Here is a 16,001-nt window from a genome sequence, read left to right on the forward strand (position 1 = left end):
ACTGCTTGGTGCGGAACTTGGGGGGATCCCGCTGAGAGCGCCCTCTGGTGGCAGAGTGATGTACTGAGAGAGCAATCGCACTGCTTGGTGGGGAACTTGGGGGGTCACGCTGAGAACGCCCTCTGGTGGCAGAGCGAGGTACTGAGAGGGCGATCGCACTGCTTGGTGGTGAACTTGGATGACTCCGACTGGAGTTGGCTACGGGGATTCCGCCGGACATAAACGGCGGGGTTTATTTACTCCGGGTGAACTGGGAGTCAACGGGGGGTCCTGCACTCCAGGTATTCTCGGAATCTACTCGGTTTCTACACTCCGGATGTTCTCGGAGTCTACGAGGTTTCTACACTCCGGATATTCTCGGAAACTACGAGGACTATGCACTCCAGATGTTCTCGGAGTCTACGAGGATTCTACACTCCAGATATTCTCGGGGACTACGAGGATTCTACTCTCCGAATGTTCTCGGAGACTACGAGGATTCAACACTCCGGATGTTCTCGGAGTCTACGAGAATTCTACACTCCGGATGTTCTCGGAAACTACGAGGATTCTAAACTCCGGATATTCTCGGAGACTACGGGGGTTCTACACTCAGGATGTTCTCGGAAACTACGAGTATTCTACACTCCGGATATTCTCGGAGACTACGGGGCTTCTACACTCAGCATGTTCTCGGAGTCTACGAGGATTCTACACTCCGGATGCTCTCAGAGTCTACGAGGATTCTACACTCCGGATGTTCTCGGAGTCTACGAGGATTCTACACTCCGGATGTTCTCGAAGTCTTCAAGGATTCTACACTCCGGATGTCCTCGGAGTCTACGGGGATTCTATACTCCGGATGTTCTCGGAATCTACGAGGATTCTACGGTGGGAGCTCTCGGCCGAGATGCGCCCAGTGGATGCGATACCAAACCCGCGCCGTTGATCTGGGTCGAGAAAGGGTAGGAGAAGGAGGAGGAGGTGTAGGGGTAGAAATACCACACGGGGTTTTTAAGTTTCAGGTTTGTATTGGCAATTGATCAGAATAGGGGGCCCTGGCTGCTTCCCCTTACAATGGGTATGCATGCTTACGTGAATTTTGGTGCGCTGGTCGGTGTTGCGCAGACCGACAAGAGCCTAAAAACATTAAACGAAAAGGTGCGGCGTCGGGCGCGTGTTCGGATACGCAGGGCTGACTTGAGTCCCAGCGGATCGGCGCGTATCTTGTCACGTGTGTGTCGGTAGTGGTGTGTCGGAGGGATGCCCGGACTCACGTCCACTCTCATCGAAAAGTCAATATGGAAGAGGAAAAGCTTAGGAGTTTAATTAGTTTCCTTAGTTCCTATTATTTTAATTCATAATGCGGGACTTCATATCCGATCTTAAAGCTAATAGCGAACTATGATTATGATTACAATGATTACAATAAACTAAATATGAATGAATATGATTTGTGCGCCCTTGACTTAGGGCGTTACAAAGTGAAAGTCACAGACATTTTGGACAAAGGATACAATTGGTCATTTGAAAATGGGATAATCACAGGGTTTTTGTTTTTACTGTATTACGCCGGAGCGATTTCAATTACTTTCCCAATTAAAGTTAGTTTGAAATCGTTTTTTGACATTCATATATTTTGTTCTTTCTAGACATTTTATTGTAGCTAATAACTTTAGTTATGGGGTGTAAGGCAGGTTGTGAACAACTAATTTCTTAATTACTTTTACAATCACAGGATACATCTTTCCCCAACATAATCGGACATGTTCCCCTAAGACTTATATATCAATCTTCAGATATTTTGGTTATGCGTTATTTCTCACGTACACAGCAAACACATTGAAAATCAGAGTGTAAGTTTTAACTCCACATCGAAATTCGTCTAGTTATCAAGATTTTTTGATCATTCTTAGCCACTATAACAGATCGTAGAATTTATTAACAACAAGTAACCAGCTTACATATAGTAAACAACTTGTATACAATTACTAAATATATTGAAGCCAGATACTAAACAGCTAGTAACCAGCTAATAACATCTAGTAAACAAATTGTATACATCTACGAAACATATAGAAACCAAATACTAAACAGCTAGTAACCAGCTATTAACATCTAGTAAACAACTTGTATACATCTACTAAACATATAGTAACCAGCTAATAACAACTAGTAAGCAACTAGTAGACATCTACTAAACAGATAGTAACCATCTAATAATAGCTCATAAAAGTTAACAACAGTTAGTAATCAAAGTCCAAGCAGCTCAACCGCCATAATGAATCACGAAAACCAGATGTGTATTGCAATTAAAGAGTTTATCGCTGTGGACGGCAGTACACGTAGTGGCGAAGCGCGCAAGAGAGCGTGCGAAGACAACTACTATATAAAGCCGCAGAATTGAAAATCTGCCATTATGGTCCGATCGTAACGAGTGATACACCAATCGAAAGGTAACGCAAAAACTAAGAAGATTGTATACCAAGACTTTCGAAATATAGATTTGTTTGGGAGAAAAAGCGGTGAAAGTGTAAAAGTAAAAATTTAGAAAATTGGAGCTGCTGAATACGGTGGGGATAAAAGCCCCCGGCTGTTAAGCTTGTTTTATTCTTACTAAGAATATGTTAAAATCCGGTGTCCCCTTCAAAAGTAATTCAAAAAACAAGATTTTCTTCTTCTTCCCAAAATGAAAATGTTTGTCCCTTTGTTTGTGGGTTTGTATGCATCCCATCTTAGTTTTAGGGTTTTATAAACCCTATGGGTTTATAAAGTAGCTTAAAATAGAAAACGTTTGTTCTACGACTTTTGGAAAAACCCGCTAGTTTAGCGGAAAATCAAAAAATATCAATGAAAAGATTTTTTTATTTGCTAAATACTCTTCATAGAGTAAAATTGTCTGAATTTAAAAGATTTAGAGTTATGACAAAAAGTTATTTTTATACCCGTTACTCGTCGAGTAAAAGGGTATACTAGATTCGTCGGAAAGTATGTAACAGGCAGAAGGAAGCGTTTCCGACCCCATAAAGTATATATATTCTTGATCAGGATCACTAGCCGAGTCGATCTAGCCATGTCCGTCTGTCCGTCTGTCCGTCTGTCCGTCTGTCCGTCTGTCCGTCTGTCCGTCTGTCCGTCTGTCCGGATGAACGCTGAGATCTCGGAAACTATGAGAGCTAGGCTATTGAGATTTAGCGAGCAGATTCCTGAGCTTCTTACGCAGCGCAAGTTTGTTTCAGTAGAGTGCCACGCCCACTCTAACGCCCACAATCCGCCCAAAACTGTGGCTCCTACAGTTTTGATGTTAGATAGAAAATTTTAACTGAAATGTATTAGTCTTGTCCATACCTATCGATTGACCCAAAAAAAATTTTTCTACGCCCACTCTAACGCCCACAAACCTCCCAAGAAAAAAAGCTATGACGTCAGAGTCAGACAGTGCGAAATGTTTTTACGCGTGTATGTGTGTGTATGTAAATAGTTGCCGGCCGAACTTAGCGGCAAAGAGAAAAGCACTGCCGGCGCTCAGAGAGAGCAAAGTGCGCGGCTAACTTATTCTATTGAACAATGAATTTGTCACGCCTACCCCAACGCACACAACGCTTAAATCTGTCTTCCGCCGGTAGGTGGCGCATTTAAATCTCGCTTTGCTGCTTGCATATCTCCATTTCCCTTTGGTCGCTTAAGCTGAGTAACGGGTATCTGATAGTCGAGGTACTCGACTATAGCGTTCTCCCTTGTTTAAAACCACTTTTTGACTATTTTCTCAATATTAAGTCGAACGATTTCTTTTTTAATTTTAAATCATATAGTCATTCATCATTATAACACTTTTTGCCCTAAAAATTACCGTTTGGAAGATATTAAGCGATAAAAAGTGCAACTCGTTTCAGCTACGTATACGAAATATTTCATACTTATTGGATTTAAAAAAAAAACTAATTTGATGAAAAATATTCTTATTAGATTTTTTCAAACGGAAAATCTGTTATGGTTTTAGGGTCCATTACTTGCATAAAGCTAATCGAAATTGGAAACTTGATCTATTTGTTCTACCACTTTGTAAAAACCCGCTAGTTCGGCGGCAAATGTAAGAAACGACAGATTTCTCTTGGAATCTGAAACTATACAGCCCTTGAGATTCCAAACTTGTGCTATTAAAATAGGTAATTGAAGCGATAAAACTTGTTGTGCCTAATTTAAGGTGGCGTTCAGCTAAGATTAGGGGTCAAATCTTTGTGTTTGGTTTTTCAATAGCCAAGCCATATGGGGACGACCCCTAGTCATGGTATTGGGGTACTTAAACTCTTGAGCAAAAAAAAACTTCTGATATCAAACAAAAAAACCTCTTAACGAGGTAGAAAGTAGTGGTGAACGCGCCTTTAACAAAAATTTCTGATATCAACAATTGTGACGAAAAATGATATTACATTCGATAAAATAAATAAGGTATATTAAATTTATGTATTCGGCACGCTACAACAGAAAATTTACATGTAGGTAAATAAATATGTACTGTTGCGGGCCGAAATCATAAATTTAATATAGTTTATTTATTTTATCGAATGTAATCTACCTCGTTAAGAGGTGTTTTTGTTTGATCATTCATAGAGGAAACAAGTCACAAAAGAATCGATTTACACAATCGATTATTAGACAACAAAAACGAGCTGCAAGGAAAAATTCAACAGCTTATTAAGAATGAAGACAAGGATTCTGCCGACCGACGCCACCGACGCGGCTATTATTCCGGTAAGCTAAATCAGTTAAACGATCTCTGGCAGCAGTTTTGCGACCTAGATGAAGAAGTCCAACAAGCGGCATAACCCACTGGAAGTGAGTACTCTTCACGACTAGTAGCAATTTAGGAGCTGGTCGAAAAATATCAGCTTATTTTTCTGGGCAATATGCCGACTGGAAGCGGACTCCGAAGGCCCCCAGACGATCTTCGGCCAACATCAAGATCACAACAGGAGATCAAGTCAAAGGAGACTCCGAAATTGATACGGTGATCCGACAGTTGCAGAGAAGATGAAACGAATTGGAATCACACAGAGAAAATTATGACGTTCTCAAATTGAGTATTTGTATTCTCAATTTGAGGATGTACTCAATTTAAGTACGAAATTTGTGGAAAAAACTAATGTTGAGAAAAGCTGCACTCATTTTAAGTAAAAGGACTTGAATTAATCGCAAAATTCTAAGTTTGAGGAAATGTGTTCTTCAATTTTCAACTTGAGAATTAATGTTCTCATTATGAGTAACCGATAAACTCAAAAATTAGTTGCGAATTCTCATAAGGAGTTCTAGAGAATTCCGTTCTGCGAACGAGACGAGACATGAGCGGCCTTAAGTTCGTTGCGTATGTGGTTGTCTCTCTCTTACTAAAGGGTGTGTAAAGTGGTGCGCGCCGCATTTGTGTGACTGTCATTTGCCGTGTGATTTAGCAAAGTGAAGACGTGCGCGTAACACAACGCTAAAAAACTATTTTAGTGAGGGTAAGTTTTTATACCCGTTACTCGTAGAGTAAAAGGGTATACTAGATTCGTCGGAAAGTATGTAACAGGCAGAAGGAAGCGTTTCCGATCCCATAAAGTATATATATTCTTGATCAGGATCACTAGCCGAGTCGATCTAGCCATGTCCGTCTGTCCGTCTGTCCGTATGAACGCTGAGATCTTGGAAACTATAAGAGCTACAATACTGGGATTAGGCATGCAGATTCCTGAGATTCCTGCGCAGCGCAAGTTTGTTTCAAAAGAGTGCCACGCCCACTCTAACGCCCAAAAACCGCCCAAAACTGTGGCTCCTACAGTTTTGATGCTAGAACAAAAATTTTAACTGAAATGTATTCTTCTCATCAATACCTACCGACTGACCTAAAAAAAATCTCGGAAAATATCAAAGATAGAGAAACGAGATTTCAGATTTAGATTCCGTAGGCTTGAGCGCAGCGCAAGTTTATTACGCGAATATGCCACGCCCACTCCAACGCCCACAAACCGCCCAAGTCTGTGGCGCCCACAATTTTCATGGTAGATAAAAAATTAAAACTGAAATGTATTGGTCTCGTCAATACCTATCGATTGATTTTAAAAAAAGTTTGCCACGCCCACTCTAACGTTCACAAACCGCCCAAGCCTGTGGCGCCCACAATTTTCGTGCTAGATAAAAAATTTTAACTTAAATGTATTGGTCTCGTCAATACCTATCGATTAATTTAAAAAAAACTTTCCCACGCCCACTCTAATGCCCACAACGCTTAAATCTGTCTACCGCCGGTAGGTGGCGCATTTGCTGCTTGCATATCTCCATTTTCCTTTGGTCCCTTTAGCTGAGTAACGGGTATCTGATAGTCGAGGTACTCAACTATAGCGTTCTTCCTTGTTTAAAATAAACTGTATTTAAAATGTGCTAAATAATGATAAAATAAACAAACACTGCAAAAATATTGTCAAAGCTTGTACATTAATATGTATTTATGTGTGATTGTAAGTGGCGTGAAGCAGTCTAGTTTTGTTAGTTTCTACGTACATTGTACATACAAGTGACGTATACGCAAATACCCTGGATACCAAACCCAACATACAACCTGTATATCCCGAGATACCCATTATTCCAATTGTCAATAACATAAGTCCAGAGCCTACTATCGCAGTTATTCAAATCAATCCGACATAAACATTTAACTCCTCAGACACAAATCTTTCCCACGCCTTCAATCGGCAGCACCAGAATTATAAACACTTCTCACGCCTTTATCGACGACGGTAGACATAAACAATATTCAAACATTTAAACAAAGGGTCCAGCCTGAGAACCCATTCGTCAGCATAAAAGCTTTGGCCAATCCAAATTAATTAAACAAAAGATGCAGCCTAGAAACCGTTTCATCGGGCCACAGATTTGACCAATCAAAATTCTCAATCAAAGTCCACTTTCGCTGCTCTCGTCGCTGTCACCGCTAAAAGCCATAGTTATAAGAATAATGCATTTTGTAAAATCAGTTTAAGATTGGGGATCTAACTCGAAAGAACTTTACCAATAAAAACTCCGCTGTATATTAAAATAAATATCGCTTTTTTTTAATGTATTCCGAAGCAAAAAACATAATTGGCGCAGTCGGTGACTACCTAAAAAGGACTTAAAAAAATCACTTCGCGAAAATAAAAACATTATTTGTATCCGCAAAACGAACTTACCAACATTAGTTAAATCACGAATGAGGATTTCTAGTGTCTAACCCAGCGATAATAAATCTAATTAATTTCGCCTAAAAAACCATTAAAAATGGAATTGCCATCAACATCAGCAGCAGCAGCAGCCGTGGCCGCAGCAGCAAAAGCAACACAAGCCCTCTCAGATGTATCCATGAATCATTTCCTTCTGCAACTAAAACAGATAAATAAATTCAACGGAGACCCACTCTATTTGGCTCTCTTTATAAAGGAAGTCGATGAATTAGTCTACCATTACCCTACAACATCAGAAGGCCAAAATCAAATTATCCAAGCAGCCATCAGGAACCTCCTAGTTGGACAAGCCAGATCACTCTTGATGAGAAACATACCACAGGACTGGAAGGAATTGAGAACCCTACTTATCAGCGAGTTCAACAGCGCAACACCTCCACATCGAATGATAGCAGAATTACGTGAGACTAAATATAAAAATAATTTAAGAAAATTTGTTGAAGAATTAGAAGAACAGACTAGTAGAATTTGTTGTAAATTGAGCTTAGACAATAATCCATCAAACACAGTTCTAGTTTCGAGGACATTGAGTGATACATTAGCTGAAGTGATTCGTGAAAAATTACCAGTCAAAACTTTTATTACATAAAGTAAATTTGATATTTGGTCTCCTCTTAAATTAAAACAAGCTGCCCAAGCTGTAGGAATCTTTGAAGATAGATCCATAAACAATCGTTCTTATATGTTCAAAAACTCTCAGGAAGATGATGAATTTCAGGATTTTGAAACATCAAAATCATACTCAAATACAAAACCTAACTATCATTCAGATAATAACCAAGGGGGTAGATTCCAAAATAACAATTATCAAAACAAATATAACAACAACCAGCAGAGACAGAATAGATTCGACTCTAATAGAAATTGGGGTAACAACAATAATTCTGGTAATAATAATTCAGGAAATAATTTTTATCCCAAAACTTTTCAAAACAATCAAGGACAGGGTAACCAAAGTACTCAGAGTACCAATGTTCCCCAAAAACGTCCCCGAGTTTCAGATTCAGATCAACAACGTAAGTCTGAGCCAATGGACACATTTGAAAATTTTCAGACAACAGCCTAGGACGAAACACCACAGCCATAAAAATTAAAATTGATAATAAACCATGCCTCTGTCTTATCGATACAGAATCAAGCATAAATTTAATTAACGAAAACTTCTTTAACTACCCAATTAAAAATAATTCTACTAAAATTGAAACAATTGGTGAATCTGTAACTTTGAATAAATATATTCAGTTTAGTATTCCAAAATTATTTTCATCTAAGCAAACATTTTTTATAAAAAACTTTTCGAAACATTATGACATTCTTATAGGAAGACAAATTCTGAAAGAATCGTCAGCAAAAATTGATTTTATGAAAAACACCATTGAATTACATAATTATGAATTCCCTATGGTAAATATAACGGAAAAATGTAATCAAACTGCTTCAAATGTAGTAGATGATGAAGATACCCATAACGAAATTGAATTTGTTAGTGTGAAAGTTTCCTTGCAATCCATATCTATTTTTGTAACATGTTCCTATATTCCACCTGGCTCTGATTTAATAATTTATGAGCACCATCTGTCTGCCATAAAATCTGTTCTATCCCTTCTTTCTAACAGAGACCTTTTGATTGTTTTGGGTGACTTTAATCTCCCTGATATCTCTTGGTCTTCTCCTACTGACTCACTTGTCGCTATACCTCTATCCGCCCATGATTTTGTAGATGGTCTTCTAGAATTATCGTTACAGCAAGTAAGCTTTATACGGAATTCATTAAATAGACAACTAGATCTCGTGTTTGTTTCAGACCCGTCTGAAGTCACGGTATCTAGAATTGACGCTCTTGTTGTACCTGAAGACCGATATCATCCAACAATGGAATTGACAATCTGCCTCCCATGCGTCGATACCCTCTCTCCTTTAGTTCCTCAAACTAAAATGAGATGTTTTCGAAAATGTGACTATATAAAACTTAACGATATGATTTCTCAATATAATTGGACAGACTTGTACAATTGTATGGATATTGAAAGTGCCACTGAACTCTTCTATATAGTGTTAAATACTTTTTTTAATGAATGCGTTCCTGATAGGCTTCCTTCAAAGCTAAACAGGCCTCCTTGGTTTACCAATGCGCTTCAAAGACTTAAAAACCTTAAAACAAACACCTATAAAAAGTATAAAAAATCGGGTAAGCCATCTGATTTTTCGAAATATTTGGTGGCTCGATCGGACTTTAATGTTCTCAATAGTCATTGCTATTCTATGTATTTAAGTCGATGTAAATTCGAATTTTCAAATGATCCGAAGCAGTTTTATAACTTTGTTAATGCCAAGCGTAAGTCGTCGGCATTGCCTTCATCGGTACGTTTTAACTCAATGGAGGCATCGACGGATTCTGAAATTGCTGATTTATTTGCCGAGTTTTTCCAAACTACTTATAGTTCGGCTGCTTGGTCAAATTCTAACTACCCTAATCCCTTAAATAGGGCAAATTGTATTTTTACCCCTGAAATTACGGAAAGTTCTCTCTTAAGAGACTTAGCAACAACAACGCCAACTTATTCTCCCGGTCCAGATGGACTCCCCGGGTGTGTGCTTAAGTTTTGTGCGTCAACCATATGTAAACCGATTCTTAAACTTTTTAATTTGTCTATTTCATCATCAGTTTTTCCTACTATCTGGAAGGACTCTTTTATCATTCCACTTCACAAAAAGGGTGCGAAGGCGGATGCACAGAATTATAGAGGTATTTCCAAATTGTCGGCAATTCCTAAAGCATTTGAACGTATTATTACTTCTCATTTGCAACATTTATGTTCCTCGCTAATATCACCGTGTCAGCATGGTTTTGTTAAGCGAAGATCGACCACCACCAACCTTCTTGAATTGTCATCTATTGTAATTAATGGATTTAAGAAAAAAATGCAGACTGACGTTATATATACAGATTTTAGTAAGGCCTTTGACTCAGTCAACCACTCTCTTCTATTATTCAAATTAAATCAGCTTGGGTTTCCATGTAAGCTATTAACTTGGATTTCAAGTTATTTGAATTGTAGGACTCAGAGGGTTATATTCAAGAACGCTGTTTCAAAATTGATCTACGTGACATCTGGAGTGCCTCAGGGTAGTCATTTGGGTCCTTTGCTGTTTACTTTGTTTATTAACGATCTTCCCTCTACCATAAAACATTCTCGTGTACTAATGTATGCTGATGATGTTAAGCTTTGTTTATCATATAACGATATAGCGTCGGGTTTCAACTTACAGTCAGATATTGATTGTTTTCAGGGATGGTGTGAGTATAACCTTTTAAATTTGAACTGCCTTAAATGCAACGTTATGACTTTTTATAGGGGTACTCCTACTTTTGTTAGTTACTCTCTTCAAAATACGTCACTCGACCGTATATATTCCGTTAATGACTTAGGCGTTCTTCTGGACCCAAAACTTAAATTTGACTGCCACATAATGTCCACTGTCAACAAGGCCATGAGTGTTCTTGGGTTTATAAAGCGTTGGTCAAAAGAATTTGATGACCCTTATACAACCAAATTATTATTTACCTCCCTTGTCCGTCCTATTTTGGAATATTGTTCTTCGGTTTGGAGTCCACAATATCAAGTGCACATTGACCGTATTGAGTCGGTACAAAAAAAATTTCTTCTTTTTGCCCTTCGTAGTTTGAACTGGGATCAAAACGTAAGGCTACCTTCCTATCAGAGTAGATTACTATTGCTTAATTTACCTACACTTGTAAATCGTAGAACAATGCTTGGTACTATTTTTATGCAAAATCTTATTAGAGGTGATATTGATTCTGTAGAACTTGTAAACCGCCTAACTTTCAATGTCCCTGCTAGACTAACACGAAATTATTATCCCCTAAATTTGCCACGATGTACATCAAATTTTTGTCTGCACGAGCCCTTTCGCGTTCTATGTAATAATTATAACAATCTTTACCATTTAATTTGCACATCATCTTCTATCCCGGTATTAAAAACTAATATTTTAACTCATTTGCTTCACTCTTAGTTGCTTCTTTTATTTTCATTTGTGTCCCGTCTCTATTTGTTTTTTGTATCTTCCTCGCGAACTCGCATTTTTGCCCAAATTTATAGAAGGGCCCCGCGCGTAACAAGCACGTGCTTGGTGTCGTTGGGCCACTTGTTTGTACTGCTCGTAGTGCATCAACGTCCATCATATTAATTGTTAGTTGCTGGTTATGTGAAAACTTGAATTGATATAAGAGCATTTATGAGGCAAACGGAGCTAGAGTTTCAGGCATTACGTGCTGGATTTACGGACTTATTAAGTCGATTTAATGTCTGCGACTCCAACTTTAAAAGTCTGATTCTTCTAAGTCAATCTTCATTATATATAAATCGTAGTCCTACACTACCTAATATCTCTTTACATGTTCCAGATCTCTCGACCAACCTCTCTTCCCAGCCCCACTGCAGGCTATGTGTCGTGCGATGACGATGATCCCAACGGGCTCGAGTCATCAACGAATGACGCCACGGGGCAATCGCTGCCAGATTCGGCGACTGTAGTTTTGCCGGAGTCATTAAGGCCTACTAACCGTTCACCGGCTGTTGCCACGTCCGGGGCTCTGCCGCACCTTCTACTGCCTCTAGCTAATACCCTTCCACCTCCTCCTGTCCCACTTACTAGCATGATCCCTAGGAAAAACAGCCATAGCCCTGCTCTCTCTTCTCCGGTACCACTCACTGTCATGGTACCTAGAAAATCTATTTTTGTGTCTAGGTTGAATGCAGCAATAACTGTAAAGGACGTGATGCATCATATTGTCACAAACCTCTCTCTTCCCAATCAAAATGGTATTGACATCACCAAATTTAATTTTAAACAGATAAGAGATTACTCTTCATTTAAAATACTTGTTCCGGATGGGCTGTTCTCTAAACTTCTTTGCCCCAATTTTTGGCCTGCTGATATAATTGTCCACGAGTATATAAAAAAAAATAGCTCACTTTCCACGACTTCTTTGTCGGCGCCCAGCTCTGATATAAATTCAAAAAACTAAATTTCCTAATTCACTATCAGAATGTTCGAGGGCTTCTTAGTAAACTCTCTACGCTTTATATAAATAGTTCAATTTTTGAGGCCAATGTTATTGTACTCACTGAGACCTGGCTTAACCCATCCGTACACGATAGTGAGATTTTGTCTAATAACTTTTTTGTTTATCGGAAGGATCGTCAGACCCGTCGAGGTGGAGGCGTTCTTATTGGAGTCAAATCCAATTTAACTTCTGAGTTTGTTGATATTACTGAATCATCAGGTATTGAATTTATTTCCGTAAAATTATCTTTCCCAAAAAGTAACATTTTTTTAACCCGCTCGTATATACCTCCTGGCTCTGAATTTAACGTGTATCTATTGCACCTGTCTGCCATACATTTTATCTCCTTGTTGCTTGCTGAAACTGACCAACTTCTTGTGCTTGGTGACTTTAATCTTCCCAATATCTCTTGGTTGGAGAGTAAGGACTCATTGACAATGATTCCGAGGATGCAAAATGATTTTATTGATGGTCTTGTTGAACTATCTTTGCAGCAAGCTAACAGGATTCCTAATCATATTGGTCGTCTTCTTGACTTAATCTTTGTTTTTGATAGTATCGATGCTGAAGTCAGTCGTATTTCGCCACTATCATTACCTGAAGATTATTATCATCCTACCCTTCAGCTCTGTATTAATGGATTTTTTAATAATCCTCGGACTGCAATAAATGTACAGCCTAGTTTGTGTTTTAAGAGGACTGATTACGGCAGACTAGTGGAATCTTTATCGACAGTAAGCTGGTCCTTTCTAGTTGACCTTCCTGTTGATGATGCGGTTAGGTACTTTTATGAGGTCCTTTACCGTCTACTTGATGAACATGTCCCTCTTTCCTCCATGAAGGATTCTTACAGCTCTCCATGGTTTACCCGTCAACTATCTTATCTAAAGAATAAAAAAACCAGACTATTTAAACGGTTCAAAATATCCGGCTTACAGACAGACTTCACCAAATATAGCTCAGCTAAGGTGGAATTTGTCCAGTACAATTCTGATTGTTACAAAAATTACCTGTCTCGTTGTAAGCGTGATTTCAAAAGTAATCCTAAGCTTTTCTTTTCTTTCGTCAATTCTAAACGGAAATCTAACTGCTTCCCTCCCTCTCTTTTTCTCAATAATAATGTAGCATCTGATGATAATGATATTTCCAACTTATTCGCAGACTTTTTTCAATCGACATATACGAAATGCAATAGTGTTATTAATAACAGAGCTCGCAAATAACTGTTGACCGTTTCTCGTTGTCTGGAAATATGTGTCTTTTCCTGACTCGTTACGAAAAGACTCAGAGAGCAACCGATTTATGGGTTCTTGAATGAGCTCGCTCGCGCTCAGAGCAAAACCCTTTTTTTCTATTCTGTTTTGTTATGGTTGTTCCAGGACCGTTTTGTCCTGTTCAGGTGAGGCAAACGGTCTTTTGCGTGTGTATTGGTATACACTCACACGCATAGGCAAGCAAATCGTTAATCGTCGGTTTTGCAGCCGAAATATATTAATTGCAATCGTGAACTGAGTGTGTGAAGTTGTGCAATTATTTTGTTCTGTAAAATAAGAAGAGAATTGAATAAAAAAGTGCACCAATTCTATAAATTTAATTTGGAAGAGTATTAAATTGTCCGGCAATCATTCAACAAACCTTAGACGGCATTTAACAACGAAACATATGGACATTTTCAATGAGTGGAACAATTCTGCACATTCACAATTAACCCAATGTGAAGAAAAACGAAAAATATCGTATCAAACGAGCGAAGAAGCAATCGTTTCTTCTTTGATTAAAATAGTAACCACGGACGGAAAACCATTTATATTTCTGGACAGTGAAGGGTTCAAAGAAATTATGGATCCAATATATAATGCACTTGGCATGAACCCTGTAACGTCTCGAAATATTATGAATTTCGTGTCGGTCAAAGAGCAGTTTGTCAAAGAAAACATAAGGGCTCTTGTGAAGGGAAAGCTGGTGTCCTTGAAAGTCGATGTTGCCACCAGAATGGATAAAGCCATTCTGGGAATAAATTTGCAAATGATCCACGCAAGCCTGGCTAAAACCGAGATTATTGTAAAGACTTTAGGCATGATTGAGCTCGGGGGATCTCACACTGGAATATACATGAAGAACAAAATTCTAGAAGTCTTAGATGATTATGGAATATCACTAGATCAAATCTACAGGTAAAAATTTAACTACATACAATTTTAAGAAAATATGTGATTTTTTAAGAATTTTCGTATTCATGCACACAGTGTTACGTCTGATAATGGGCGAAACATGATAAAGGCCGTCCAAGTGTTAAATGATGCCACAGAGGAATCCCTTTTTGAAGAAGACACAGAAAGTGAGAATCTTCTGAATGAACTGGATACTATTGAACTTGCTAATATACACCTTGTGAGATGTGCAGCACACACTCTGCAACTGTGCGTATTCGATGTAAACAAGGCAAAGGAGATCGCCGATAAAATAAGTTCCTGTCGCACATTATGCAAATCGCTGCGCACAGAAACATATAGGTAAGTAATGATTAGTTATATATGTATATATATATTTATATATATATATTTGTATATATATATACATACTATTTATAAAATCTATGCAGACGTATCTTAATTGAGAACCAAAGAAACATACCATCGCTCGACGTTGCTACAAGGTGGAATTCAACCTATTTAATGCTAAAAAGATTATTGGACCTAAAGGATTTCCTGGCTACGCAGTCTTACATTTGTGTAGATCCCGATTGGGATTGGATCGAGACGTACATTGACGCTTTCAGTGATACATACCAGGCAACCCTAAAGCTACAAGACAAAAATTTAGTTTATAGTGAGTTCTTCGTAGTATGGATGGAACTAAAATTGAAATGCGAGAACAGCCACAATTTGATTTAAAAAAAACTATCGGCACAGATAAAAGTAAGAGAAAGTAAGTTGTTAGAAAATGAAGCATTGTTGGCAGCGATTTACATGGATCCTCGGGTAAATTGTATGTTGACGAACTACCAGAAATCGTTAGCAAAGGCTAATTTAAAAAAAATAGCTTTTCGTTTATTTGAGTTGAAACAAGTAAGCCTGTATGTCGTAGAATGTTTGAAATTTGAGTCCTGTTTTGTTTATGTTGTAATTTTAAGAAACTATGTTAATAATTAAGATTGTCTTCGTCAAATACTAATACTTGTACTAAACTTAAATCCAAAAAACATTTCATACTTATTATAGCTTTGTTATTTAAGGCACAAACACCAAATGTTCCGGCGCTCGAAACTCCTGTGCGTGAAGAGATGTTTGACTCCTCATTCTCGTCAACTCTTTCAACCGCATCCTCATCTGAAGAGAAGTCGCTGTTCTCGGCATTTTTGGACGATTTTCAGACAGTTTCAGAAAGCAAAAAAGATCCTGTTTCTGCAAAACTTGTCAAAATTTATGCTGACATCGAAAACTTCGACGTTACTTTTGGGTGCTTGCCATTAAATTCAAATATATTGGAATTTTTTAATGACTTGCAGCTTAAGCTTCCTCATATAAGTGCACTAGCGCAAGTTGTGCTGGCGACACCTGCAACGCAAGTTTCCGTCGAACGGGCATTCTCAGCCCTGCACTTTATATTAAGTGAACGAAGAAGTTCGATTAGTGCAGAGAATCTGAACGCCTTACTAGTTATAAAGCTTAACACAT

The 16,001-nt window shown here is 38.3% G+C and overlaps 1 protein-coding gene across 1 annotated transcript; it reads left to right on the forward strand.

The window, feature by feature from the left end:
- Positions 1-666: 666 nt before the first annotated feature.
- LOC119562444 lies at positions 667-15,797 on the forward strand. The gene is made up of 3 exons (XM_037875629.1): positions 667-944; positions 14,571-14,837; positions 15,560-15,797. The coding sequence occupies exons 1-3, from the start codon at positions 667-669 to the stop codon at positions 15,795-15,797; spliced, it is 783 nt and encodes a 260-aa protein (XP_037731557.1).
- Positions 15,798-16,001: the final 204 nt, after the last annotated feature.

The sequence above is a fragment of the Drosophila subpulchrella genome, unplaced genomic scaffold (genome assembly GCF_014743375.2).
Source record: "Drosophila subpulchrella strain 33 F10 #4 breed RU33 unplaced genomic scaffold, RU_Dsub_v1.1 Primary Assembly Seq477, whole genome shotgun sequence".
Taxonomy (NCBI): Eukaryota; Metazoa; Arthropoda; class Insecta; order Diptera; family Drosophilidae; genus Drosophila; species Drosophila subpulchrella.

Excerpts from the sequence above, each read along its gene's own strand:
- LOC119562444 (XM_037875629.1), top strand. The coding sequence starts at position 667 with ATGTTCTCGGAGTCTACGAGGATTCTACACTCCGGATGCTCTCAGAGT. Across the intron at positions 945-14,570 it reads TTGATCTGGGTCGAGAAAGG|TGTTACGTCTGATAATGGGC; the intron begins GTAGGAGAAGGA and ends TCATGCACACAG. Across the intron at positions 14,838-15,559 it reads CTGCGCACAGAAACATATAG|GCACAAACACCAAATGTTCC; the intron begins GTAAGTAATGAT and ends TTGTTATTTAAG.